This window comes from Molothrus ater, chromosome 7, assembly GCF_012460135.2.
Source record: "Molothrus ater isolate BHLD 08-10-18 breed brown headed cowbird chromosome 7, BPBGC_Mater_1.1, whole genome shotgun sequence".
Classification (NCBI taxonomy): Eukaryota; Metazoa; Chordata; class Aves; order Passeriformes; family Icteridae; genus Molothrus; species Molothrus ater.
In genome coordinates this window covers 15,374,038-15,401,840 of record NC_050484.2, presented here as the reverse complement: position 1 = coordinate 15,401,840, position 27,803 = coordinate 15,374,038, and the positions used below count along the sequence as shown (strand labels likewise).

General features: G+C 40.9%; 1 protein-coding gene across 1 annotated transcript in view; it reads right to left on the bottom strand.

Moving 5' to 3' along the window:
• Positions 1 to 27,803, bottom strand: part of TTN (titin) — a 237,258-nt gene that overhangs the window by 182,867 nt on the left and 26,588 nt on the right. The window contains 17 exon segments of the mRNA XM_054515423.1: positions 328 to 606; positions 1,278 to 3,806; positions 15,289 to 15,345; positions 19,593 to 19,781; positions 21,829 to 21,954; positions 22,042 to 22,326; positions 22,894 to 23,125; positions 23,326 to 23,491; positions 23,581 to 23,722; positions 23,809 to 24,069; positions 24,502 to 24,762; positions 24,915 to 25,175; positions 25,267 to 25,530; positions 25,962 to 26,222; positions 26,729 to 26,989; positions 27,090 to 27,353; positions 27,461 to 27,733. Of these exon segments, the coding sequence (XP_054371398.1) occupies positions 328 to 606; positions 1,278 to 3,806; positions 15,289 to 15,345; positions 19,593 to 19,781; positions 21,829 to 21,954; positions 22,042 to 22,326; positions 22,894 to 23,125; positions 23,326 to 23,491; positions 23,581 to 23,722; positions 23,809 to 24,069; positions 24,502 to 24,762; positions 24,915 to 25,175; positions 25,267 to 25,530; positions 25,962 to 26,222; positions 26,729 to 26,989; positions 27,090 to 27,353; positions 27,461 to 27,733 (6,111 nt within the window).

The window sequence follows — 27,803 nt, the reverse complement described above, 5'->3', positions numbered from 1 at the left end:
AAAAGTGTTTCTTGTGAAATAAACCTTCTTCAAGAATGAATTCACAAAGCAATCCCATGCTGTTTCTTCCTGCTCTCTTTCCCCCTTCTTCCTTTCCCTCTGAAGCTTTTTCACACTGATTCCCTTCATAGAGAAAGCCCCTAAAAGCAGCATTCTCAAAAGTTATTCCTTTTCTATGCTTGTGTCTGCCAAAATTAGGTATGGATTATGTATTATGATGGCAACCAAGAGTCCTACCATAAACATATGCAAGTATAGCAGCGAAGGCATTACAATACACCAAAGTATTTTATGGAAAAAGAGAAGAGTTTGAAGGTCTGTACTTACCAGTTACTGTTAAAACAGCTGTAGAGCTTACACTGCCATGCTGGTTGGAAGCCTTACAGCTATATTCCCCACAGTCAACAACTTGAGGCCTTGGGATCTCCAGTGTGGAGAGGTAGTTGGAGGTGCGAATGGAGTATTTGTCCCCATCATATATCTCTCGTCCGGCTTTGTACCACTGGAACTTGACATTGGGAGCCATCTCCACCTCACAGGTAAACTTGGCCACATGATTCACAGCCACTTCCAAGGGTTCAAGCCTTCTCCTCAGGATCGGTGCAACTGAAATTAGAAGCAGAGAGTAACTCAAAACCCTGCCTGCTGCCATTCTGAAATTAAGTGATTGACTGACTGAAAAAAAAACCAAAAAACAAAAAGGTGACATACTTGCAATTCACATAAAGTGACTGTAAAAGAAAAAATATCTGTAAGAAATGAAAGCAGTACTAGACTCAGTGGACAGACAGTCTCACAGTGCATAATGACATCAGGAAACAGTGGTGATACTGGAAAAACAAAGTGAAATAGCAATGAACAATAGCAATAGGATATAAATTTATAGTAATCTGTTCTGGACATGTGAGCAACTATGGTGTGAACGAGAAGTGCAATGACTCTAAGGAGTGAGAGAGGGTGCAGCAGTGAGAAAAATGGGAAGAGCAGGTCCACTTCTCAGCCAATAATAGGAGAAATGGTTGGGATTGAGATACGGCTTTGTCCTGAACATGCTAGTGCAATGAAACAAAAAAGTTCCTGACCAAAGACTTTGGTAATGGAAGTGAGAGGCCTTGCAATGTGGTAAAAGGAGACTATCAATCCAGAGAGAAAGAGGGCCCTCTGATTAGTGGCATGATGGTATTAATACTGTATCTCTGTCCAAAGATACACATAGTAGGGGAGGTTCATTAGTAGAGCAGTGCATTAAAAAGATTATTTTATCCCCATAATCCAACCTCTTTTAACAACTGTGAGTTTTGCTGCTGTTGCTCTTTTTCCACCTTGATTCAGCGCCTCACAGGTGTACTCTCCTTGGTGAATCTCCCCGCACACTTTGCTTATTACTAGTGTGTATGTGTCCTGATCTTGCAAACACTTGAATTTGTTGCCTGAAGAGACCAGTTTACCCTCAAAGTACCAGTTCACCTCTCTGGCGTTTGTTATGACAGACACCAGCCCGACACTCTCCTCTTCCTCCACAACAATGTCAACCAGTTTGCTGTGTATGATGGGATAACCTTCTTTGCCCAGCTCATCCTTTTGCTTTCCACCTCTAGTTTCTAGACCCTCTCTGCCCTCTTCCTCACATTTTTCTTCCCTTTTCTCTTTTCTTTTCAGTATCTCTGTAGGTGTCTCTGTAAGAACATCTGCAGAGGCTACATCAGCACCCACATCCTTGATTAGATCATGCTCAGCCTTGATTACTTGTGCAGACAAAAGGTGTTCCAGTTGTATTTCTGCCTCCATAGTCCTCTCAGCCTGCTGGGGCTCCAGCTCAAAGATTTTATCATAGGATTTTCCTGAGAGAAGTGGACTGGCAGAGAATGGCAATGCTTTGGATTTTTCACCAGTCAGGGAACATTTATCTTCACAAAGAAAAGAATAGAAAACTTCCTTCAAGACTCTTTTCTGGTCAGCTGTCTGAATGTTCACTTCTCCCAAGGAGACTTGGATTTCTATGGGACTGCATCCTCCTGTGGTCACAACATATGTGCACAAGGTATGGTGATTCTCCTTGGTGATGTTTATTGCCTGTACTTTAACATCTTCCTTATCAGCCAACCATTCTGAAAACAAGAGGTTTTCCCCACTTACCACTGCAGTTTTCAGTGCATTTCTGATTTGAGACTTTATGTCTAAGCTGCAGCTCTTGGGAACCAGAGCAGTGAGCTCACTGTCTTTGTTGAGGACTTGGCTTGGCTGGAGTACTCTGTACTCACGAGAGTACATTGTTTCATGGGATTGTCCTTCTGTCCTCTGCCACTGCTTAAGTGGCATGGAAAGGTCAACATGTTCTTCCTCCATGGACAGGTTTTCTTCCAGCAGCAAGGGAAATCTCACAGCCTGTCCCTCATGTATTCTTGCAGCAAAATCTTCCTTTGCTGTTTCCAGGAAAGAAATGTTCTCCAGGGGGACAGCTTCGCCCCCAGTGGAAGCCAATTCAGAGAGAAATCTTGGTTCAGCCTTCAGCTCACCTTGTGCTATCTGAAAGCCCTCAAGGATCTGGATTTGGTCACCATCCATGACATGGCTCTCAGTGGTGCTGGACACCTGTAGAAGGGTTTGGGAAGCCTCGGTCTTCAGAGTAGCCAGTTGTTCTGCTGCCTTGGGGATGATTTCTTCTTTGGGCATGAGTATCTGTGCAGCTACAGTCCCAAGGCAGCCTGGCAGTTGTGTCTCCATCACTGCTGCAGGCACCACACCCTGAGAGCCAGCAGGGAGGGTTTCCAGAGGCTCTGCTGGAAGCCTGCTGCTCTCTTGTATTGTGGCTGCCTGGGTGAGCATCTCTTCAACACTCTGCGCTGCCAGACAGGTTGGTGGCAGGCCAGGCAAGACGTCCTCCCTCGGCAGCATGTACACTGCCTGGCTCATCTGGAGCTGAAGGAGGGTTGAAGGCTCCCTCTTGGGCTCAAGACTAAATGCTTCTTCCATTGCAGAAAGCTCACCAGCCTCCTCACAGAAAAGAGGGCTTTGCTCCTCTGCCACTGCCGAGTGCTGCAAGGCTGGGCTCTGGCTATACCCAGTGCGCTCCTGGCACAGCACCAGGAGCTCAGCAGAGCATGTGGCCTCACCCAGGGCACTCACAGCCCTGCACGTGTAGAGCCCAGAGTCCTCCTCCATGCAGTGCCACACCATCAGAGAGCCCGAGCCGTCAGGGCGCTGAGCAATGGAGTGACGGGCGTCGGAGAGGAGCCGCTCGCTCCCCTTGGACCACAGCACGTCGGGGCGCGGCCTGCCCTCCACAGTGTACTCAAAGACTGCCGTGGAGCCCGGGGCACACAGCATGCTGCCCGGCTGCCTGGCAAAGCAGGGGGTGCCCGGCTGCCTCTGGCGCACGTGGAGCTGGGTGCTGCAGTTGGTCTCACCGTGAGCATTACTGGCCACGCACAGATACTCACCCTCATCCTGCACTCCTGCGCATGGAAGGATGAGGCTGTGGTCACTGCCAGTAAATACTAACTTACAGTCCATGCATGGGGCTAGCTTCCTACCATTGAAAAACCATGGGATTTTGGGTGTGGGGCTGCCAGTAACAGTAACAGAGAGCCTAGCTACATCTCCCTGCCAAACTTCAACATCTGAGACCCGTTTGAGGAAAACAGGGGCTTTGCCCTCTTCCTCAATTTTCATCTTTGCTTTGCTGAAATAAACTGGTTTTTCAGGCTCAAATTCAAGTGTTTTCTCTCTATCAGGCAACTGAAGGCAGCTGCTGTAGCCTTCATTTCTTCCTTCCTCAGAAGAGGCAATAAGAGACCTAGTGATGTCTGTATGGAAAAAAATTGTTTCGTTTTACTGGAATATTTATGAGAACACTCGTAGATAGCAATACACAGTGTTAGGCCATCTATTTTTCTATAGCTAGAGGCTTTCTCAATACTATACAGCAGCTAGCAATGAACAGGGGGTCTGTGTTGTCTCCTTGCTGTCATGTCTGCCAAAATGAGTAAGACATGCTGTGTTGTCAGGTTGCTTAAGAATTTCCTATCTTGATCAGGATGGGTGTGTCTTTAAACCTGACATCACAGCATGGGTTAGACATATCCCTCCTGGGTGCACTGTGCAAGTAACAATCAAGCAACATTGATGCATTTCACAGATATAATTAAAGCAGCATGTCTTAAACATATTTGTATGTACACCTATGCAAACAATACAGCAGAATAGTGCTAAGACCCTGATATAATTCCAAACACCAACAAAAAAAACCCAGAATGCCACAATTAGGATTGAATCCTACCCCCCTCCACCAAACCAACCAACAAACCTGCAATCTTTTCAGCACACTAACCTTTCTTTTGATGCATTAGTTCATCTCTTTAAACTCTATCTTTTGTCTAGCACACCAAAAGATTACTTCTACCTTAACAGCTTTGTCCTGGTTTTGTCATTAGACCCTTAAGTTTACAGCATCATTATTACAAACATCACAAGTTTAAACCTTTGATTTAATATAATTGATTTAAATCTCTGCTTTTGAACTCCTCTCTGTCAAGATGTGGCATATTAAAACTCGCACAATGTCAAAGAGAACAGACTTTTAAGATTTTTTGTTTTCTTGCCTTTTTGAATTTATAGATCTATGCACTAGACAACTTTAGTTCCAACAGTTGTTTAAAATGAGAGGAAACAGAGGCAAGAACATCTCTGCAGATGTTTGACAACAGAAACATCAGTGAAATATGGAATTTCCAGGAATGGAAAAATTCATGAAAAGCATGATGCAAAGAAAACCTTTGGAAATCAAATACAGTTGTCCTCACTGAGTAAAATTTCCTCAGTAAAGGCCCAGAGTATTTGACTGATATGAGTTAAAAAAAAAGAATAAAAGTGTGAGCAGATTAATGTCTCTAGGCAGTGTAATTGAGAAGCTTCTCAATTACAGTGTCTTCAGTTTTAAAACTTATTGAGAGATAAGAATTTTTGCTGCACTCCAGCAATAAACATAAAAAAAGAACAAACTGTCACCCAATTCTTTCTCATTTGTTTTAGTAATTATTAGTCTCACCACAAATGCCATAATATAAATGACATAGCACAGTGATTATAGTGACATAGCATGCAATGATTAACTGCAGGGAAGAAATGCTTAAGTAAAAAAAAATCAGAGCAATCCTTCAGCATTACTTACCAACCTTGTTAAAACAGTAATAAATTGTGCAAATAAATTTGAGAATGGGTGGCAGAATTTGGACAATAAAATAAAAAAATTAAATATATAAAAATTGCAGAGTGAAACCCATGTTAGCACAGGAGAATGCTTTATACATAGGAGTGTGGCAAAAATTAATGCACTTTTGTGTGTTCCTGGATATTTATGAGAGAAGAACTATACAGATACTTCTTCATATTTTAGATATGTTTGTAAAATAAATAAAGTACAAGAAGCAATGGAGATAAATAATTTCATATTTATTTCACAAATTAACCATACATGTTAACATTCAATATACATTGATGACAAATAAACATACTTAATTCTTTTTTTAAGATACTTGTTTTGTAGAAATGAAGACAACATTAAATCTGAAAATAAAATTGTGAGCTTTTTGATTCCTATGAAAACCACAAAATTTTTAAAAGAGATAGTCAAGCTATACCAGTTGTCCCATACTAAGTTCATTCAAACCTAGGATTACTCCAGATTTAATAGTTGTAGCTTAGGTGAACCAGGTGCTCCTGGCTAATGTACAAAACTTAAACCAAGACTTATAAATTTACATAAACCACAAACAACACTACATGGGTAGAGATAAAGATGCTTGGCCATATATTTCAGATGTGAATATGAACTTGGACCTGTGTGGCTTATGGCTCAAAAAACAAGTTATGGGCCTCTTTCTTCTAAAAATATTCAGATTTACATGCAAAATAAACACACTTCACAATTGCGCAGGACCTAATCAAAGGGCCTCTGACCTCTTTGACTTTGGAACTTAAACACCCCTGACATCCCAGCTGACATAGAACATCAGACAATTCATGCCAACCTCCCTAAGGACCTCTGCTGTCTAATCAACCAGTTAATGCTACACATCTACACAAGGAATGGATTAAGGACACATCATGGAGTGATTCATTCCCAGTACAACATTAAGTCAGACAATCATGCTTCTCTTTCCTACCACCATGGCAGAAAGCACAATTAACTCTGCCTTTTAACATACAAATCTTAAATATTTATCGAGGGCTCATGACTGAGAAGACACTGAAGTGACACATTTGCATTAGCCTAAACACTTCAGTCATTTTGCCTGGATACTGGGTTATTAGAACTTGCCACTCCTGATTTTAAATTTTTATCAGGCATCATGATTGGGCAAAGTGAATCTTTTGAATGAAAATTAGTATCCCAGGTGAGTGATGGGATAGTATTAGAAGATAACAGATTTTTTGAGACATGGTGGTCTCACTTGGAGGACACATCAAACTCAGAAATAAGAAATGGTATGAACATAACTGAACATACTATAGGAGTAGTTTTTATGCTTAAAGTCACTCTGCTTAAAGCTTTTTGCAAGGCAACTGACAGAAATTTGTAAATAACTGGAAGAATCTCATTAACAGGTAAATAAAGTAAAACCAATTTTTGCTTAGGGATCTTGAACTCAAGATCTCATCTTGACACATAGGTGACTGGAAAGTTGGTATGTGCATTAGAAAGTAATTTAGGTTGTGAGGAACGTTAATTAATAGCTTTCCTCCATTTAACAGATTTTCTTAATCAATTTATCATTGTTTATGTAAGATAGATTTAATTCTGATTCAATTATGTCAGCTACTGCTGCTTCCTCCTAAATATTAGCATTACTTTAAATATAAAAATATACATTCACATTGAGAACATTAATGCAAAAATCTCCTGTGCTGAGAAAATGCCACACATAACAACTGAATATATTCCCCTTATTTCTGGTCATCTCGATACAGAGCACACTTAACTGTTCTTAATAATAAAAAAAACGAGAGAAAGAAAAAAGGAATATGTGGAGATCCAGTTCTAATGTGAGAAGAATACTGCATAAAAGTATCTTATGTTTTTTACTACTATGCATTTTTTTACGAATGACACTGGAATACAGGGACAACCAAAATTATTTTAATGAATTTACAGTAATATAATTGATTCGTTATTAATACACTCCCTTTGTCCTTTCCCTTTAACTTCTAAAAATACAGTACAAAATATGCTTTCATGTTTATTACTTGGTAATAGAGAAGAAAATCCTGTTCAGTCTCTACAAGTGCAAAATTTTCATTTTTCTTCCCATTGCTCTGCTTTTCTTTGCAACAGCATAATTTCATTGACTTAAAAAAGGCATTTAATTCCATGAAAGAGGCCCATAGATGTAAGAATTTTGCAGTGATAGAAACCATAAACAGGATTTGAATCATGTTCTGACACAACATTTTGAGAAGGGGAAGTAACAATTTAAGGAGTTCTTTAACAGAACTATACCCAAACTAAACAGCAAACATAAGTTAGCGTTCCATACCTTTAGGTCACAAGAAAAAGGTGGTGTCTACATTTTCAGGTGATTTCTAGCCTACATAAAACAATAGTGATTGCACTGTTACAGACACATAGGTATATATACATTATACCAAAAAATTAATCCTACGCAAATGAGTGTCAATTAAAATATCTTTACAAGAATGAACAAGGAGCGTAGAAGGAGTCTGAAATATCCATCAGTGCAGAAAGAGTGCACAAAATCTATGCATGGATTAAATCTCACTTAAATTCGCCAAAGAAGGCAAACCTAAGTGAAATACAAATATGCCCACAGAGTGGTTTTCATCCTTAGAGAGATGAAAACAATGCCCCTAAAATGAGTGCTGCATTTTTACCTGCAGTGAAGAACAACATAAAAACACTTAGTATTTCAAGACAGACTCTGAAATAAATGATGGAAATTTAGTATAATGTTAACACAGCACAAGTCTCAGCAGTTCCTGCCCTGTTAGTAGCTATACATTTGTACTGCCCACTGTCACTCTGCACCAGGTTTTCAATGGTAAGACTGTGCAAGCCATTCTGCTCTTCCTGTGCACAGTATCTATCCCCTTCCAACAACACCCCATCCTTGTACCAGTGGACACTGGGACAGGGGGAACCAGTCACAAGACACTGGAAGCACACTGAGGCACCTACAAATGTACTGTAGTCAGAAATAAGCCTCACAAATCTGGGAGGAGCTTCTGTGACCTGGAACTCAAAGCTGCAGCTCTCTGAGTCCTCTGCCCTAAACTCCACCCATTCCTCTTTGGATGGCTCTGCAAACACATCAAAATTAATGTTGACATGCTTCTCCCCTTCCACTTCCTGCTCTTGTTGAGTCACTGCAAGCAGTTGGATTGCTTTTTCTGAGTCATCTTTGTGCGGCTCAAACTCAAATTCCAGCTCTATTTCTGACTGATCACCTGGGCTCACAGTCGTACTCAAAAGCAAGTCACACTTCTGGGACCTGTGTGGCTCACAGCCTGTGACTGTCTCACTGCTCACTGCATTTGCTTCCTGCTGAGCCATGACCATAAGGGAGCCTTTGCAAGTTGCTTCTCCCAGCCTATTAGTTGCCTGACAGCGATACAAGCCGCTATCAGAAGGTCCTACATTTTTGACCTTCAGACTGTGAAGTCCCTCCTTCTGACTCACAACATACTTCCCTGTGCCAGGTGTCGCACACGTGTCACCTCTGAACCACTGAACTACTGGGACGGGAGTACCTGTTACAACGCACTCAAAAACTGCATCCAAGCCTTCTGTCACCTTGATATCTGTAATGGGCACAGCAAAGCGTGGAGGCATTTCAGTTACTTGGAAATCAATTTTTACATCCTCATTCTCCCCTGCTGCCAAGCTTGCAGCTTGCTCTAACAAGGCAAGTGGAAGTACATCTAGGGAAACCACCATGCTCTTCTTGTCTGGGCTAAACTCAGGACTGGTTATGATTTTGACCTGCTTCTCAAACTCTTTCACTTCATTTTCATCCAGCTCCACTTCCAAGAGGATTTCCTGTGGTGAAGGGGACCTTGAAGATGTGCTTTGCTCCATGTCAAAGTGTATAACATGCTGGTGGGTGACAGGGGGTGGCAGTGCCAGTGACCGTCCATCTTCAGGCAAAACCTCCACCTCTGCAATACTTTTAGCTTCCCCAACAATGTTCACTGCATGGCACAGATACTGTCCTTCATCAGCTTTCTGGACATTAGTAATTTCCAGAATATATTTGTCCCCGTCCTTCTCTATTTGCACTCTCTCATCCAGCTCCAGCAGAGACTTATTATGATACCACTTCACTCCTGGCTTGGGCACACCCACCACCTCAGCCACAAACATCAGTGCGCTGCCCTCATACAACCTCCTCCCGCTCAATGCCTTCAGGAATGCTGGTGGCATGTCCCTGCCTGATGGCTCCAGGGCTTCACAGGGGGTCATAAACCCATTTGACTGGGGCTGGTCTGGAGGCTGATGCCTCCTCTCACACAGGGGGAGCATGGTCAGGGCATCCATATACTCCCCAGTGGGTGTCCGGTAGCGTTCCGGTGGAGTGCTGTCCCCCGATGCAGAGTAGGGTCCCTCAAAGGGTGTGAAATACTGCTCTGAGGGTGTGTTGCATTTTGAACTGTCGAAAGGTGAGGGGTAGTGCTCAGGGGCCATGCTATACACCGAGCCCTCGGACGGTGTGGAGTAGCGCTCGGGCGGCGTGCTGTACCCTGAGCCCTCGGAGGGTGTGGAGTAGCGCTCGGGTGTGCTGAGCGGCGTGTGGTAGGATGCTGATGAAGCAGTTTCAAAGATTTCCACGGAGGATGGAGGTGTGTAGAAGCGGTCTGAATCAGGTGACTCCTCTCTGCTCCCACTCTCCAGCTCTATAGACATTTCTGACTCAGGAGAGAAGGGCCGGGCAAATTCCTGATGGTTGTTGTAATAATCATAAACCGTGCTGAAGGTAACCTCCTCCACTTCCAGTGAAGTTATAGTTTCTTGCTGCTCCTTCTGAACTGTGCCTTTGAGAGTTGGAGTTTCATATATCCCAGTGGATCTTAAATAATTGGCCAGGGACAAATCAGGCTCCAGCTCTGAGATTTGAACAGCACTGGGCTCTGGACCTGCAGAAGTATCCTCCCACATTTCTTCTCCATTATTCTCAGAGGCTTCCTCAGTGGGAGTCCTCTTTTTGTCCCAAGACTCCTTCCTTTGCTCCTTCTGTGCCACAGGATCATCCATTACTAACCCAAGGATGAGTTTCCCCAAAGAGAAGCCCTTGGTTGTGTTTGGTTCCTGCTGGATGTCTCTGAGCATCTCCTCAGGGGAATCTGTGCTTTCCATCTCACAGCTGAAGCTGAAGCTGCTCCTTCCTGGCTCAAAGAACTTTTCTGTCTCAGAACCACCATCTTCCTCAGCCTCATGCCCAGCCTGGAGTTTCTTTTCATGTGCAGCTTTTTTCAAGTCCATAATGAAGCTGTCACTCTGGGAGTCTGTGGTCTCCAGCCGTTCCCCACTCTCCCACACATGTGTTTCCTCAACTCCTCTTTGGAAACTTGGTGTGGGCTCCACTAGAAATTCATTAACTTTTTCTGAGTCCTCTCCACAGACACTCATCTTTGAATCCTGAACTTCTTCAGCAGAATGTCCATCCTCAGCAGATACCATGACACTGCCAAGGTCCCCATTAGGAGTTTGCAAATCAGCTGTTGTGATTTCTCTTTCCTCTTCCTCTTCCTGGGCATCAACCTCCTCCTGCTGCATCCTGTAGCTCTGACGCAGCTCCTCACTCAGAGACATCTCTCCTTCAAGCACATCACTTTGGTGCACTGGGGAGATGATCCCAGTGATGACCTCCACACTTTCCAGTGCTGTGGGGGTTTGTGCCTGTTCTGTGTGCACAGTCTCTGCAGCTGGGAAAGGCTCTGCAAACTTCTTCAGATCAAATATGATCTCAGTGTCAGGCTCAGAGGGCAACAGCTGCTCTCTGAAATGCACCTCTTCCACTTCTTCAGCTTTCTCAGTAAAAACCTGACCTGAGTTTTCTATGCCAGGAGGAGTGGGGATTAGATTCAAAGAAGGGCTGTATGCATCAGACTCAATTTCTTGGAGCATTTGCCTGTCACTTTGTATTTTCCAATGTGTGTCATCACCATCATCAATTACTTCTTTAGAAAGATTATCATCAGCTTTAATGCTCTGTTCAATACCAACTGATTTTTCCTGCTCCTTTTCCTGTTCCTCCTGCTGCTCTCCTGCATAGAATTCATAAAAGCCAAACTCCTCCTTTGTGGGGGTGCTTGCAATGTGGTCCTGCAGGTGGGGCACACTTGGCTCTTCCACAAGAGGCACATCAGGAGTCACTGCCTCCCCGGCAGGGGCATCACACTCTGTGCAGACATCACTTCTGTCTTGCACCACAGGCGATACAGGAATGAAAAATTGTGAAACCTTACACTCCCTTGCCAAAGCAGACTGCTCAGGGGCATGTGCTTGCCCTTGCACTTCCACAAATGATGAATCCTTGCACTCCCCTGCTAGAGCAGACTGCTCAAAGGCATGTGTTTGTTCTTGCACTTCCTTAAATGAGAAATCCTTACCTTCTTTTGCCAGAGCAGACTGCTCAAAGGCATGTATTTGTTCTGGCACTTCCATAAAAGATAAATCCTTCCCCTTCCCTGCCAGAGCAGACTGCTCAGGAGCATGTATTTGTTCTTGCACTTCCATAAGTGATAAATCTTTACACTCCCCTACCAGAGCAGACTGCTCAGTAGCATGTATTTGCTCTTGCACTTCCATAAGTGATAAATCCTTACACTCCCCTGCCAGAGCAGACTGCTCAGGAGCATGTGTTTGCCCTTGCACTTCCATAAATGGTGACTCTAAGATGTCCCAGGACAGAGTATCTGTATGTGGTACCACCTTGCTTCCTTCAGGCTCCAGCTCCTCAGAAAAGTGACCTGAGTCCTTGGCTGCTAATTCACATCCTTCCCTAGATATAGTAGGGTGCAATTCAGTGGTATCAATTCCAAAGCTGTGTTCCTCAGAGACAGCTTTTCCCCTGTTCTGCCTCATCTCAGAAATACCATCTGTATAACTCACCCTTTCTTCTGTATTGCCCATTTCTTGCCTTGCATAAACTTCTGTGATATCCAGCACCATTTTTCCCTCCATCTCACTTTCCCTGATGTGAGGTGTTTCCTCACAATCTTCCAACTGGTCACCAGGAGGTGGAGACAACCTCAGGGACCAGGGTAGGTGGGCTTCCTCCTCCTTGGGGCATGCAATTTTTTCCTCTTCATCCCTACCAAGTATGCTGAGGCCTTGCAGGTGCAGAACATGGTCCATGGCAGGCAGTTCCTCAGTGCCTTCACCCTTGCTGTACAGCTTGGGTGCCCTGGGCTGCACTGTCAGCTCAGAGGCAGTCTGTGCTGTTCCAGCCACATTTGTGGCCACACAACAATATCGCCCAGCGTCTGTGACAGAGACCTCTTGAAGGTGTAAGCGATACACGCCATTCTTGCCCTCTTCAAATCTCAGTCTCTCACTGACAGAGAGGCTCTGGCCATTCAAGGACCAGCTCACAACAGGTGGGGGCTGCCCAGACACAGCACACTCCAACACCACTTCCTCTCCTTCACAGCAATGAGTATGTGCTGGGGCTTCCGTCACAATTTGGGGTGGTTCATTTCCCATATCAAATGAAAACTTAAATTTGTGCTTCATGGTGGAAGCAGCCTGCTCTGGAGGGAGTCGTGGGACCTCTCTTGTCTCTGTGTCTTGCTCTGGAGTTGGAGTGGGGGCAGTGATTTTGATTTCCACAGGCAGCGACAGCAAGTCTGAGTGTGGAACTACACTTGGCAGTCCCTTCTCTGCTGCAAAGACCACACCAATTTCTTCCTCCTCCTCCATCATTTTCTCCTCTTCCTTCTTCTCTTTCTCCCTTTTATCCTCCTTCACCTCTTTCTTCTCCTCCACTTTCATCTCCTCCTTTTCCTTCTTTGCGTACTGATAGGCTGGCATTCGCCGCCTCACACGGAGTCCAGCGGAGGTGCTGACTGTGCCCAGGGGGTTGAAGATCACACAGGTGACAGTGCCACCATGCTGTGGGAGCACAGATGGAAAGGTCAGTGTGGAGCAGCACCCTGTGGTGTGGACAGCAGTGCCCTGGATGCGCCCCACAGGCTTGTCATTGTTGTACCAAGTGATGGTGGGCTGTGGGCGGCCGTGGAAGAGGCAGGAGAAAGCGCATCTTTGTCCCTCAACAGCTTCCTGGGGCTTGATCTCCTGTACAAAGAGGGGTGGGCAGGGCTCCAGGAGCCCACCTTGCACCTGCCATCTCTCCCCCAGGTCCTTGGACCTGGAGTATTGCTTCACTACCTGCACTGTGAGGGGCTTTGAGCCAACCATTTTGGCAGCCACCTTACGTGGGCTGGGCTGCTCAGGAGGTGCCTCCTGAGGCCTAGACATGAGGAATTCCTGCTTCTTTTGCAGTGCTGCCCTCTTTGCTTCCCGCAGCCTCTGCAGCTTCCAGCGGGTCTCCTCATCCAGCAGCTCCTCAGCATTAGCCACTGTGGCCCTGTGCTCCCTACCGTGCGCCAGCCCTGGGCGGCACGGCCTCCCGATCGGCAGGCTCTGGAAACGGATGGTTCGTACCTTGCCCCGGGCTGGTGAGAGGTGCCCAGGCTCAGCCTCCTGCCCCTTGTCGAAGGGGGAGCCGGTGCAGCGCAGCACCACCCGCAGCCGCTCCTCCCGCCGCTGCTGCAGCAGGCACCCCCAGCTCGGCCGCATCCACTCCGCACTCCCGGCCGGAGCTGGGCCCCGCCGCTCGCCCCTGCGGGACACCAGCAGGGAGGCGGTGGACTCGGCTGAGCCCTCAGTGTTAATGGCAAATACCCTGTAGCTGCCAGCGTCGTGCTCCCGCACATCCCGCAGCTCCAGGCTGGCGCAGTGCGTGTGCTCCGTGCTCTCGGTGCGAATCACCTTGCGGCAGTCCTGGAGCACGGCCCGGTTGTTGTGGAACCAGGCCATGTGCGGGGCCGGGCACGCCACCAGCTTGCACCGGAACAACGCGGGGTCCCCCTCCAGGACAGACCTACACTTCAGTCCCTGTGTGAAGATGGGTTTACGGTTCTGGGGGCAAGCCAGCACCGCCGCTGTGCCGTGTCCCTCGAAGTCCACGCTGCGCTGTTCTGCAAGAGAAGGAGACCGGGTTACAGCATGTCACGCTCTGCCTACCACCTGGTTGTAAAAAAGTAGCAATATATTGAAATAAAAAATGGGCATGCAACAGATTTCATCACACACCCAGGAAAAAAAAGTAATTCACTCACCATATTTGTTCGAATAAACGCAACGCCTTGCTCTGTTTTAAAGATTGACACGAAAATCGTTCGTTGTCTGTTCTTTCTTCAGACTGGAAATTTCTTCTTGAACAAGCAAAAAAAGAATTTCAAAATAACATGTTCTTCTGCGTATATGTTTTTGTTGCCTGGAAAAGCTGTGTGTCTTTGGGTGGCAAAGAAGAAAATCTTACCTGACTTGCAGACAGTAGAATAAACGCCCTTTCTGACCCCTCTGTTTGTAGATATGTTCAAACAATTGAAAAAAATAGTTTGAAATATATTTTTTTAAAAGTAAGTGACATGAAATGAGAAGGCGTTTATTCGAACTAATACAGCCACTAACTCCACAGTGTTATGCACGGGGGGAAAAGCAAGCAACATGAACCACGTATGCTATCTGCAAGCCAGGGTAAGAGATGTATAATGATGAATTAATGTATGTAAAAAAAAGTGCGAGGAATCAATGGGAATGTGTAGCTTTCACATAACCTAAACAACAAATACTCTCTAGTATACTTCATCTATCCATCCAATAGTGTCCATTGAACCTATTAATGTTAGGCTGCTAACTTGTTTAAAAGTAATACAATTAAGATTTGTATAACTTCCTTCTGAAGTAAACTATTCCATGCATTCAAAAGGAAATTGAACATATATGAGCTCTGTGAACAGCTGCAAAGCATGAAGTAAAAGTTAAAAATATGGCTGCACAATTATAGATTTGAAGTTTTAAACATATTTTAAAACTTAAATAACCTTATAATGCAGGTAACCCTTTGCATATCAAAACAAACATGCAACATGTTCCAATATGCTTTAAAGTGTGTCTTTCCCCAGCAGACACTTCATGGAAGCTGATAAAACCTTTCCACAACATTACTAATAACTGGTAATAATTATTTTCATTGGTTATTGTACCTTTCACTTCCATTTCAACCTCTTCCTCTAGCTTCTCATGAACAATTTTTTCAGGAGCTAGAATAAAAAAGACAAATATTTTTGAGCTATAATTGTTAAATGTGCCGATCAACACTTTATATAGTAAAAATGTCCAATCTGTTTTGCAAATAGACATAAATCCACATGTACACACACACACATAAATGCATGCCAGACAATTCAAACACTTGATCAATTTTGAGAATAAAGTAATCAAATATTTTCAAACTTGTTTGCAATGTACATTTTTCTCTAATATTTGCTTTCTTTTTGCAGGGTGGGGGAAAGTTTCTAAAACAACATGCCTTTATCATGCCGTAAATCCCTGAAGAAAACATTCAACAATCCACAGACTAATGAGATACTTCTCGTTCCTTATCATCTCCTAGGGAATGAATGTAGTGGAATGCAGTTATGATGCTATGCATGAGGAATTGATACTCGGAAGGAACATGCAGTTGCCAACCTGTCACTTTCAGATGGGTGCTGCACTCGGCTTGTCCTGCAGGGTTAACTATTCTGCACTTGTATATACCCTCGTGGTCCTGACCAACTTTCAACAATCTTAAACTGCACAGTGGCCCATCGTGTTTTAGGGAACACAGTGCAGACTCCTCAACTACTAGCTGATTGCACAGCCAGACTACGCAAGGTGTAGGCACACCTTTCATTATGCAAAAGAGAAACACATCATCTCCTTCTTTTACAGTGGTTTCTGAAGGCAGAGCTTCAAGAAACTCTGGTGCTTTGGCGTCAGTTTCTGCGATGTCTTCACATGGCACAACATCAGGATAGTATACTCTATTTCTTTGCTTCTCAGTTTCATGTGGTCTTTGGGATGTAGATATAAACAAGCTTGAGATTTTCTTTGGAGATTCTTGCTTAACTTCAGATGCTTTAAACTGACAATCTTTGGCTGCTTTAAAGCTTTTAGAATCTGATTCAAGAGTAATTTTTGTTACTGCTTTGGCTTGTGCTTCTTTTGCTAGGTAAGAATAAAGTTAGGAAAAGTATTAGTTCAGATGTTTTGCAGGAATAAAAAACATCCTTATACTTACAGGGAGAAAACCCAGTAGTTAGTATTGATAGAATATGCTGTATATTAGTGCTAAAACAGTGCTATTAAACATGAGTGATGGCACATTTAAGAACTCTATTCTGTTGGGCTAGTTCTAGGTACCAGTTAAGCCTGTGGGTCTTTCCCAGAGTGACTATAAAAAAGCACATCTTTGCTTCTAATCTAGAGCCTTAATTTGGAAAGTAGCAGCAGAAGATTATGTAAAATGCTTTTGGCAGCTCTATAGTGAAGAAAGAAGTTTCAGTAATTAAGAGCCAGATTGACAGGGTCAATGCCCTTTTCATTATTCATCTTAGTTTTCTGGTCTTAATTCCTTTGAACTCATCAGAAATACTATCACCTGTAACAATACACTTCTGGGTCTTCTCTAGTGGTAACACTACTAACATTTTAATACATGGATGTCAGGAAGAGGTAGAAGGAGTTTAAGCAAAAAGTAAACACAATATATTAGGAAGAGTGAAAAGTAGAAGACAGTTCAGTATTGCAGTAATACAATACTTCCACCCATTAATCCTTTCAAGTACATTAACTTATATTGCAAACTTTGGAATTGGAATCTTGGATTTGTTGGAAACATGCTGGGTTTAGAAATGACCTGGTAATTCAAAATTGCATCTGGCATTCTTTTCTTCCTTAAACTCCTGCTTCAGGAATTAACAAAATATAAAAATTCCTACAAGCTTGTTTTTCTTTACATCTCACTGCATGTAATGAAGGATATGAGGAATAAAAAGCTTGAGACATCTGTGACTTTATGGGAAGAGGCACAAAGTTACAGTACCAACTTCCCAGTACTGCACATGTTACTTATGAATAGAGCTGTAAATGTGGAGGAAAAACCCCAGAGCATTATTACTAGAGCTTTCTCAATTAAATACTGATAATAAAGGTAATAGGAGTGGGCTGTAGGCAGTTATAATGAAGCTGCAAAAAGTAAGTAAAAATGTTAAAAGTCAGATAACCACCTTTGACTGTTAGTATTGCTGATGTTGTTGTCCCTCCATAGTCATTATACACAGTACAACTGTACAGTCCTTGATCTGAAAGCTGGGCATTCAGGATCGTAAGCAGAAGAACATTTCCGTTTTGTGATATCTTCAATTTTTCAGACAATTCTATCTTTTTACCTTCATGGGCCCAAAGAAACTCATAGAATTCATTTTCTAGGGCACATATGAACTGAGCAGTGTCACCACATTTCACAGTTAGGTCTCTGAGTTGCAAGAGAATCGTTGGAGGGACATCTTTGTTTTCTTGAGAGGTCATCATAGAGATTTTGGTGCTCTGAGATGTTTGAGAAAGAACTGAGGTGTGCACAGCTTTAATTTCTTCAATTGATGTAGCCTTCATGGTCAAACTTTCTGATACACTTTCAAAAACCTGTACATGCAATTCCTGTGATGGTTGTTGCACTGATTTAAATTCTTTTTGATAAGTTTCAATGTTCTTCTTTGTGAGAGGAGAAACATGAAGTTCTGATATAGACTGTGACCGGATAGACTCTTTTAAATCTTTCCCAGAACTTTGCCTATCTAGGGCTTGCACTGTGTAATCAAGTAACAAAAACAACAACATTAGTATCTAAGAACTTTACTGGGCCATGCTCTGAACAAAATCAAACAGCATGGAGGATGAAAATGAATTATCTTCATTTGAAAACACAGCATGCCAGACATGCTACTCTGTTGACATAGAAGTTATCCATTCACATGTATGAATAACAAAGGATGCCTAAACTAGTCATGCAGTTGATACTCGGTGCTTGTCTCTTCTTTCACCAAAGTGGTCCATTTTAGTTGGAAACTTAATGGCACTTTTAAAGGAGGTATTTTCTTTTATATCTTTTTTTTTTCCGACAGAATAGTGCAAAATACCTCAGTTACTGCTATAAAGATCATTAAACGACTTGTTTTAAAATCCTGAATGCCTTCATTAAAGCATTTCTATTCTTTGACCTATATTGAGATACAAACTTGAAAATTTCCAAATGTTACAGCTTAAAGACAAGAAATGAGAGTGGCTGGGTTACTGAGGGTTCTATTAAGGTTAGGTGGGAAAGAAAAGGTGTGAAACAAGGAAAAAATTAGTAACAGCATAAAAGTGTGGTATGCAACAAATTGAATCCCTTTGAAGTAAAAATGGGGCTTTACCTTCTGCAGTCACTGTAAGTGTAGCTGTACAAGTTGTTTCTCCAGCACTATTTCTTGCCTTGCAAGAGTATTGGCCAGCATGCTCTAAGAAAGCATCTACTATTATCAGTATAGCTGTGCCTGTAGACTCATCAAAGTGGAAAACTAAGTCTTTTTTTGGCAACATGAGTTGTTGATTATGAAACCACTGGATTTTTGGTTTGGGCCTGCCAGAGACTCTAGCTTGAAATCTGACTGATTCCCCGCTGCATACCCTGCAGCTTGAAATAGGCTGGATAAAGGTGGGCCTTTGGCCAACAGATTCCTCCTTAAGTGAAACAGATGAAGAAACATGCCAAGGGGACTCTGATGTAACTTCTTCAACATTTTTAAATCCTGAAAAGAAGCATGCCAACTTTTAATTTCTTACCCTACACTACAATGAATTTTCTCTCTCATTCAAATTTTTTTTTCTAACTCGCAACAGCATGAATTATTCTCATTCATCATTTATAAAATCTAATGCAAAAAGAAAACAAAATATTTATGGTTAAATAATATCAAGAACAATATAGAACAGCAAATTCTCCAAACAGTATTTCTGCTCTAAAATTTTGATCAATGTTTCACTAATTCATATGACTGTAAAGGATTTCTTTTCAGTTGCCCGCGTACCTGTTACATACCTCTATTTGAGATGTTTTTCAAAACCTTCAAAGTAATTTATTTCATACAAAAACTACTAGATTGTCTTCACAAGGCAAATCAAAGAATGTGTAAGCAAAAAAATTCCATTAGAAAGAAGGTTTTTACCTTTGGTGCATGTCAGATTTTAAGACTGGAGTAAATGAAAAGGGGGCATGGAACATGAAAAAATCTTGAAATACTTTTTTCTGTTCATGACATATATTTTGGAGACATAAATGTACACTGTGGACATTGTAAATGGCAGCAATTAATTGAGTTAAAAGACAACATGACAGACAACAACTCACATATCAGTATCAGTGTATATTAAGATAATTATTGGAACATGACCTGAAAAAGACAACTTTTTTAATGGCACAGTGTACCTTCTAACTTCAAGGTGGCAGTGCTGGTCACTTGGCCTACAGAGTTGCTCGCCACAAAGGTATAGATCCCTTCATCCTCTGGGTAAGCTTCAGCAATCTCCAGCTGGTAAGTGTCTTCAAATTGAGTCATTCTGAAAAAACGTGATGGCTTGATCTCCTTCTCTTTGCTGTACCAAGACACTTTCAGATCTGCTCAGGCAAAAGATAGAAAACAAAAAGGTCTGAATTATGATATTATACTGGCAAGTAAATGCTATTTTTATATTTATATCTTTCAGAAGTATTAAACACAAACATTTAAATTTAAATGTGCCTTGTATTATTCTGGTAAAATATGATGAGGGGAAAGTGACCCACTTGTTGCTTTAGGTTTTGATTTGTGCACTGGAAATATTTGTATGGGAAAACTGATTCTGGTGCTGATATATTATTGACTAAAAATCATTCTTCCTTGACTCTCATAGTGTAAAAATTTAAAAATATTTTTGTACGGCTAAAGTCAGAGAAAATATCTTTTAAAAAATGTGATTTTGCTACAGTTGCATGATTAAACAGGCTATAAAATATCTAGCTTGAGCTAGTCAGGTTAAGAAATTAAAACAGATCATTCTTCTGCTAAGTACAGCATCTTCCCTCTTTTTGTTGCAAACATTACTTGCCATATTTCTCAAGAAAGATTTATATATTCCTATATAAAATGTATTACTTGTACAGATTATTGTAGACATGGGAGTGAATTAAAGCAGATTTTAGCTTTTTCTCTCCATCTGTCACTGTACTACATCATCAATCATATGTTGTTACTCAAGTAGTGTGTTATTACTATTATCAGAAGAGTGTTTTCAATAGCCAGTTGCACAATGCCTACCATTAAACAACTGTACTTGCAATCATCTGTTACCTAACCTAATATAAAAGGTTTTTATAACACAAGTGAGAGGTATGAAAATGCATTTGGATAGTGTATTCAATAAAGGAGATTTTCAATAGGAAAAATTACTTCATTGCAAGGGTTGTCAAGCATTGAGCAGGCTGCCCAGTGAAATGTAGAGTCACAATCCCTGGAGGTATTTAAAAGCCATGTAGATTTGGCAGTTAGGGACATGGTTTATTTCTGGACTCAGTAGTTCTGGGTTAATAGTTGGACTGGATGATCTTTGAGGTCTTTTTCTACCTAAATGATTCCACGAGGGGTGATCTAGATGAAAGGATCCTTATATTCTGTGCTATAAATGCAGGTTCCACATTCACATAAGTACAGTTCTATTAAAAAATATTACACTAGCATGCAGTGCACAAAGGGTTGGCCAGTATTTCCAACATATATTTTCTGAAGCAGAATCAGATTTTTTCTAAAGCTTTTATTTTTTAATTTAATGGAGTTTTATTTCAAGGGATGGTAATGAAAATGATATATATTTGCATATATATGTGTATAACCAATTTGCATTGATTTTTATAGAGCTGTCAAATAGGATTATTTTTTAATTTGGAGTTTTGTTTGCCTTGAAATAATAATTAATAATTTTAAATTCTTTGGGTTGTGAACTGGATATTACTCTGCAGTTTACTATGTGAATATTTCACTAGTAGTCATAGTCAAGGCCATTTGCTAAGTGGAGAAAAGTAGCTTTATTTGAATGCGTGTTAAGGAAAAAGATATTTTAATTGCAGAGGGACATTCTATGTATCTAAATCAAAAAACTTATTCAAGTAAAATCTACACCTCAAAGGACAATTAGCAAATACTTTTTGTGCTAGGATAAAGAAAGTAACCAGAGTTTAGTGTTTGCAGAATGATACTTAGAAATATTAGGAGAAACGTTGAGTCACAGTTTCAGTCAGTTTGTGTAGTTAAGGACATGGCAGTGTGTGTCTTCAGAAATTCATGTTCATTTGATTCAGTACTGCTTTTCTCTCTGTGTCTTTCTCACTGACAGAGTTTTCTAACATCAGTTAGCATTTAAAATGCTGAGAAGTTTCCAAAGATAAACTATGAGAAATTATGATAAACAGATCTTTTTAGAAACACTTAATATGTTTATGACAGTTTAAAACTTCCGTGCTTTGATGTGCTTAACTGAAACTTGTCAGTAACACTTGGCTGTGTGTGTATCAAATATCTGTACTTCTAGGGAAAAACTGATCTGAGCACATATATTACTGAATTTTTTTCTGAGTTCAAGACGAAAAATTTTGAGAGGTGGAGAGATGTATAGGATGTCATTAAACCCACCTGTTCCAGAAACTCTGCACTGAAAACAAGCAGAATGTCCCTCAGATGTAACAATATCACGTAGTGGTATTATGACAGCAGGTGGATACACTGGCATTTCTAGCTCAGGAGAGACAACTTCAGGGACTAAAGAAAAAGAGAAAAAAGTTATTTTTAAAGATGAAGAATGAAAATTTCATTTCACAAACGTTTTTAAGAGCATAGGAAACTCACTTTCGACTGAAAGTGAAGCTGAAGTTGTAGCTACTCCATAGTCATTTTTTGCTTCACAGGTGTACACTGCTTCATCTTCAGGGAAAGTTTCAATCAGCAATAGGGTATATTCTTGTGCATCATGAAGAAATTTGCACTTGAAACCTGGAGAAAGCTGTTGATCATCTTTGTACCAGGAAATTTTGGGCTGGGGTTTGCCTGATACAATAGCACAAAAGCGGGCAGGTTTGCCAGACTCCACAGTAGTTGGCTCTAGCTCCCGAATAATCTGGGGTGGCTCTGGAGCTGGAAATTGGGGGAAAGTGAGGTGGCAAAGAGAGACAAGAGAAAGAAGGAAAGAGAGAGAAATCTCATTATTGATATTACTAGTGATTGAAAATTATTTGCAAAGAATTAGGCAAAACAAACACTTATTATTCCTAATCTTATGTGTCCATGAAAATCTGTCCTCATCCTTGATACAGGGGGAATGGTTTAGGAGCAAGTGCCTTAACCTAATTAGCTGTGTTAGCATAAGTGTTTCTGGCAAAATGTGTCTAATAATTGTTAGGTTGATCACTCTGGAAAGGCATATTTGTCCATTTGAACAAAGTAGTTCTATTTAGACTCAAGAATTTTCTGGCCTAAGTAAATACCATAGGAAAAGAACTGCTATGGTATTTTCATCCACTAGGCAGTTACTTCAATAGGGCAAGAAACACCCATGTACATGAGGAATTCAGTAGTGTTCCAAATGATCTCTTTGAATTTTTTTTTTTCTTTGAAGAGTTAGAATTCCAGAGAAGCCATATGAGAATCAGAAAACTGCTGAGTAATAAATACAGTCAAAACATTGGTTGTGGGGCCACATACCATTCACATAAAGAATAACAGAACTCCTATTCCGTCCCGCAACAAAAGTATATTCTCCAGCGTCAGAGTAAGTGGTTTCAAAGATGCTCATTCGATGGACTCTCCTTTCCACCACATACTTGTATCTTTCCTCATATTGGAAGTTGATCTCAATACCATCCTTGTACCACTGTGGCTCAATGTCATCTTCATTGACTTCAAATTCAATTTCAGCTCTTTGTCTCTCAATGACCTTTGAAAAAGAATAAATAATAGAAGTAATATTGGTTTTTCCTCTGGTCTCACTTTCCAGTTTCTTAGGTGAAGGTTCTGACCTTATGATTACAGATTTTTGTGCTATGACTCTTCCTGATTAGATATTGTTGCACTTCCCTTGGATTATTCTTTGTGTGACAAAGCTATGAAATATTTATTCATCTGTATAGGTCTTACCTGAATATCTTTCTGGGCACTTCTGATGCGAATGTCACGACCTTCCACAATCAAATTGGCACTGGATGTGTTTCCACCTGCTACTACAGTGTACTGGCCAGCATCAGACATCTTTGTGGAAGCAATGATGAGACGATGGACATATTTCTCTCTCTGAATTTTCATCCTGAGCACATCAGAAAAGAAAGTGAGCTAGATATTCCCTGGGGGAAAACACACACCAGAAGTTAATATGGTGTAGAAGCAATAGTTTACCTATCACCAATCTGGAGTTCTTGCCCATCCTTCATCCACTGGACCTGAATGTCAGGTTCTGAAACTTCACATTCAAAAATAGCCCTCTTCTTCTCCACCACTTTGATGTCTTTAATATGCTTCCTAAACTCAATGTGACGAGCTAGGGCAGAAAAAAAGTAGAGTGAGTGCTGTGATGTTATTTCAGCCTGAGAAATTGCTAAACATACAAATCAAGAGAGCAAATACCTTCCACATATAAAGTGGCTGATGTAGCTGCTTTTCCAGCAACAAAAGTATATTCTGCTGCATCACCAAAATGCACATTCCTTATGGAGAGGGAGTGTGTAAGCTTCTTTGTTCGTATCTGGCATTTATCAGTCGATTTTATTTCTACTCCATTCTTTAACCATTTATATGAGATGCCTTCATAATTAACAGTAACTTCAAAAGTTATTGTATCTTTCTCTTCAGCATTGATGTCTTTTAGCATGGAGGTAATTAGGATGGCTAAAAGGAAAGGAATGGACATGGTTTGCTTTTTTCCATTATTTTAATTTATTTTAAATGCATGCTAACCAGATTAGAGATGCTTCAACTTCTTTAAGAAGATTTTGGAAGTATTAAAAAGTACATGCTGTGTTCAGAATGATTATTACAATTAAATGTCCCACAACTACTGAATGACACAGGAATCCAAATTCAGTCTCCTATGGTGACCAGACATTTAGGCATATTGGCCTAAAGAGAAGAACACAGGATCTGACTTTCAAGTTCACCACTTCTATATCTCTTTAAAGAATGCTGTTGAAGCTATTTAGTGTTGTTTAAAAACACTACAGTCTGCTGGTTTTGTCAGAATTTCATTAAGCCCATGTGTTAACACAAACTTCTTATTACTGGTAACTGTAAAATATTCCGGTTAATTTAATTTTTACATACGTTTTACAGTCAGGGTTGCACTGACTCTATCATTTCCACAGACAAAAGTGTATTCCGCAGAGTCTTCACTGCTTGTGTTCATTATATTGAGCTGATGGAGTTTCCCTTGGACAACTATTTTGAACTTTTCACTCATTTCAATCTCCACACCATTTTTCAGCCAGACAGCTGGCACATTGAAATGAGAAACTTCACATTCAAAAGAGGCAGTTTTGGTCTCAGGGATCTCAATATTTTTCATGGTCTTTGTGATGTGTATGCCTAAAAGGATAGGGAAAAAAAGTGAGAATTTTCTAAAAGTTAGTATGTTTGGAAGACTGCAAAAAACCAAGGGTAACAGGCTATGACATGTCAGGTCAAGTTGCTCAGTGTTGGTGTAACAATTCATATAACTACTTTCTTACAATACTTACTTTCCACAAACAGTTTTGCTTTGCACTCGATTTGCCCAACAAGAGCTGTGTATTCCCCAGCGTCATCGGGAGATATGTTGTGCAGCATAAGCTTGTGAACTTTTCTTTGAGAGATCATCTTGTATTTATCACTTTGTTTAAGCTCAATATTTTTATGGAACCAGCGGACTGGTACAGTATCATGGGAAACACTCAGTTCAAATGATACAACAGCATTTTCCAAAGCAGTCACATCCTTTGGCTTTTTGATGATCTTGACAGCTTGAGGAAAAAAGTTAGCAATATTCAGCACTGTGTATGATATGAATTCAAAACACACATTACAGCAAATATTCAAAGCAGAATGGCTTACTTTCCACATGAAGTCTGGCATTTGCTCCTATTTTTCCAAGTTTAAAGCTGTAAACAGACTCATCAGTGACAACACAGTGTTTGATTCTCAGTGTGTGAACAGTTCCTTTCACTGTAATTTCATATTTGTCACTTGATTCAAGTTCAACACCATTTTTAATCCATAGAGCTCCTTTCACATCAGGGTGGGTCAGTTCTACACTGAAAACTGCCTCCTGTGATTCTGTTACAGTCAAGTTCTTTAGCGTTTTCTTTATCTTAACAGCTAGGAAAAAAAAAGGGAGAAAATAGAAAAAAAATTTACAAAATAGATCAAAATTAAAGCCTAAAATTGAATTTTAATAAAACTGAATAATGCTGCTTCATTTTATTTATATAGTAGTTTATACACTTTCCAGCAAAGTAGTGTGCTGGGAACACAGTAAGGAAGCTTTACTTGTAGTATCCATGACAAATATCCAGTTTCTGGAGTTTTTGGAGTTTTATATGTCTGTTTTGTTAGTTGGTTGGTTGGTTGGGAATTTGCTTGTTTAGTTTTTGTCATTGTTGTTATTGGATAGGCTCAGGGTTTTGTTTGTTTGGGGTTTTTTATTTGATTTATTTTCTTTTACTTGTGTCTTAAGTACTGGTCCAAGATAGTGTGAGTGATGCTGGAATAAGTCTCAAAGACATCAGTTAATTATAGAAAGTACTGACCTTCAACCTTCAGTTTGGCAGATGTCTTTGAGCTTGCTATTTCATAGCTGTATTCCCCCATATCCTCCAGTTTGGTCGCAGGGATAACAAGCCTTCTTTTTACACCATCAGATTCAGCATGGTACTGATCTGTCGTAGCTAATGGTCTACCATTTTGTAGCCACCGGCCCTCTGATTCAGGATTTGCCACCTCACATTCAAAAACAGCTGTCTGGGACTCAGCCACAGTCAGGTCACTGAGAGGCTTTGAAATGGCACCACCTGTTGGGAAGAAAAAGCACGTTCTTTTGTTGTGTTGCTGTTCAGCTTTTCCCCAAACAGAAATGAAAAGTAGATGCTGGAATTCTTTGCCCTAATTTGCAGCATGGCCATAGTCATTCTGAGCTCTGGGAAAAATCAGGAGTAGAATATGACCTGAACATTACAAATATATGTTTCTTATTTCCATCCTAGTTATTATCTTTTATTTTACCATCAGCACAGGTATACTGAGAACACACAGGACAAAACCTCTTTCTTACAGTATTTACATCAAAAGCATAATACAGCATTTCATACTGTGTTTCTGATCTAGCAAAATATATTAACACAGCAGATTTGAGGATTCAAATTATAGTAATCACAAAATATAAGGGGAAAGGCAAGGAGAACATAAAGAAATGGATAAATTAAAGACAAACTCCCACTGGAACAGCACTATTGCTCCAAGTCCAATGGGTACTTTCTAAATCAGTGAAATAAAAACCTTGGACTTTAACCCTACTAACCTGCTACTATAAGCTTCCCAGATGTTTTCTTCTCTCCAGCATAAAACACATATTCTCCTTCATCGTCTTTCATCATCTTCACCACTGTCAATTTGTATATTTTGCCACGTGCTTCAATTTTATATTTAGGACTGGCCTGTATGGGTTGGCCTTTGAAATGCCAAATTACATCAATCCCTGAATGGGAGAGCTCAACCTCAAAGGACACATTCTGTGTTTCAGTGCAGGTGATGTCATGAAGACCTCTAATAATCTCAATTTCTATAAAAAGAATAAATTATAAATTTATTAGTTGTTTCCACTAGTTTTGTTTTCAAAGAAATCATTTCACAAAGAACTGTGCTTCTTTAGAAACACCAACCTTCAACTGTGACATTGCAGCTTGTTTCCACTTTGCCAACCATTAGCTTATAGCGTCCTGCATCTGATGCATGGGTTCTGGTGAGCACCAGCCTCTGTTTGGCGCCTTTACATACAGCTTGCACACGTTCATCAGGCTTTATTTGATTATCATTTAGGTACCATTTTGAGGAGGACACATCAGGTGCTGAAACTTTACATTCAAGGATGGCTTTTGTTCCTTCAATTACATGAAGATCTTCTAGAGGTACCACTATTTCCACACCTGCCAAGTTACAAAAATATTCATCATGAGAAAAACTATGTGTTTAAAAAGTAATCCTAAAGGAGCCAAAAATCAAACACACCTTCAAAATCATCATAGTGACTTACTGTAAACTGTGATCTGTCCAGTGGTTGACAGCTCAAGATCAGGAACACTAAAAGAGTAACTTCCACTATCTTCCTTTGTGGCATCTTCTATGAGCAACATATGTGATTGTTTATCCAGCACAATATGAATACGATCACTGGACTGAATTTCTTGGCCATCTTTCATCCAGACACCTTCTGCATTTTCTAGGGAGACTTTGACTTCAAGTTGCACAATATCTCCCTCACAGACTCTTTGATCAGTTAGTCCTTGAAGAATTGCCATGGGACGAGCTGTGGAATTAAATGAAGTTAATTAATACTTATAAGAAGCAGAATATTAATCATTAAAGCTTTCTGGGAT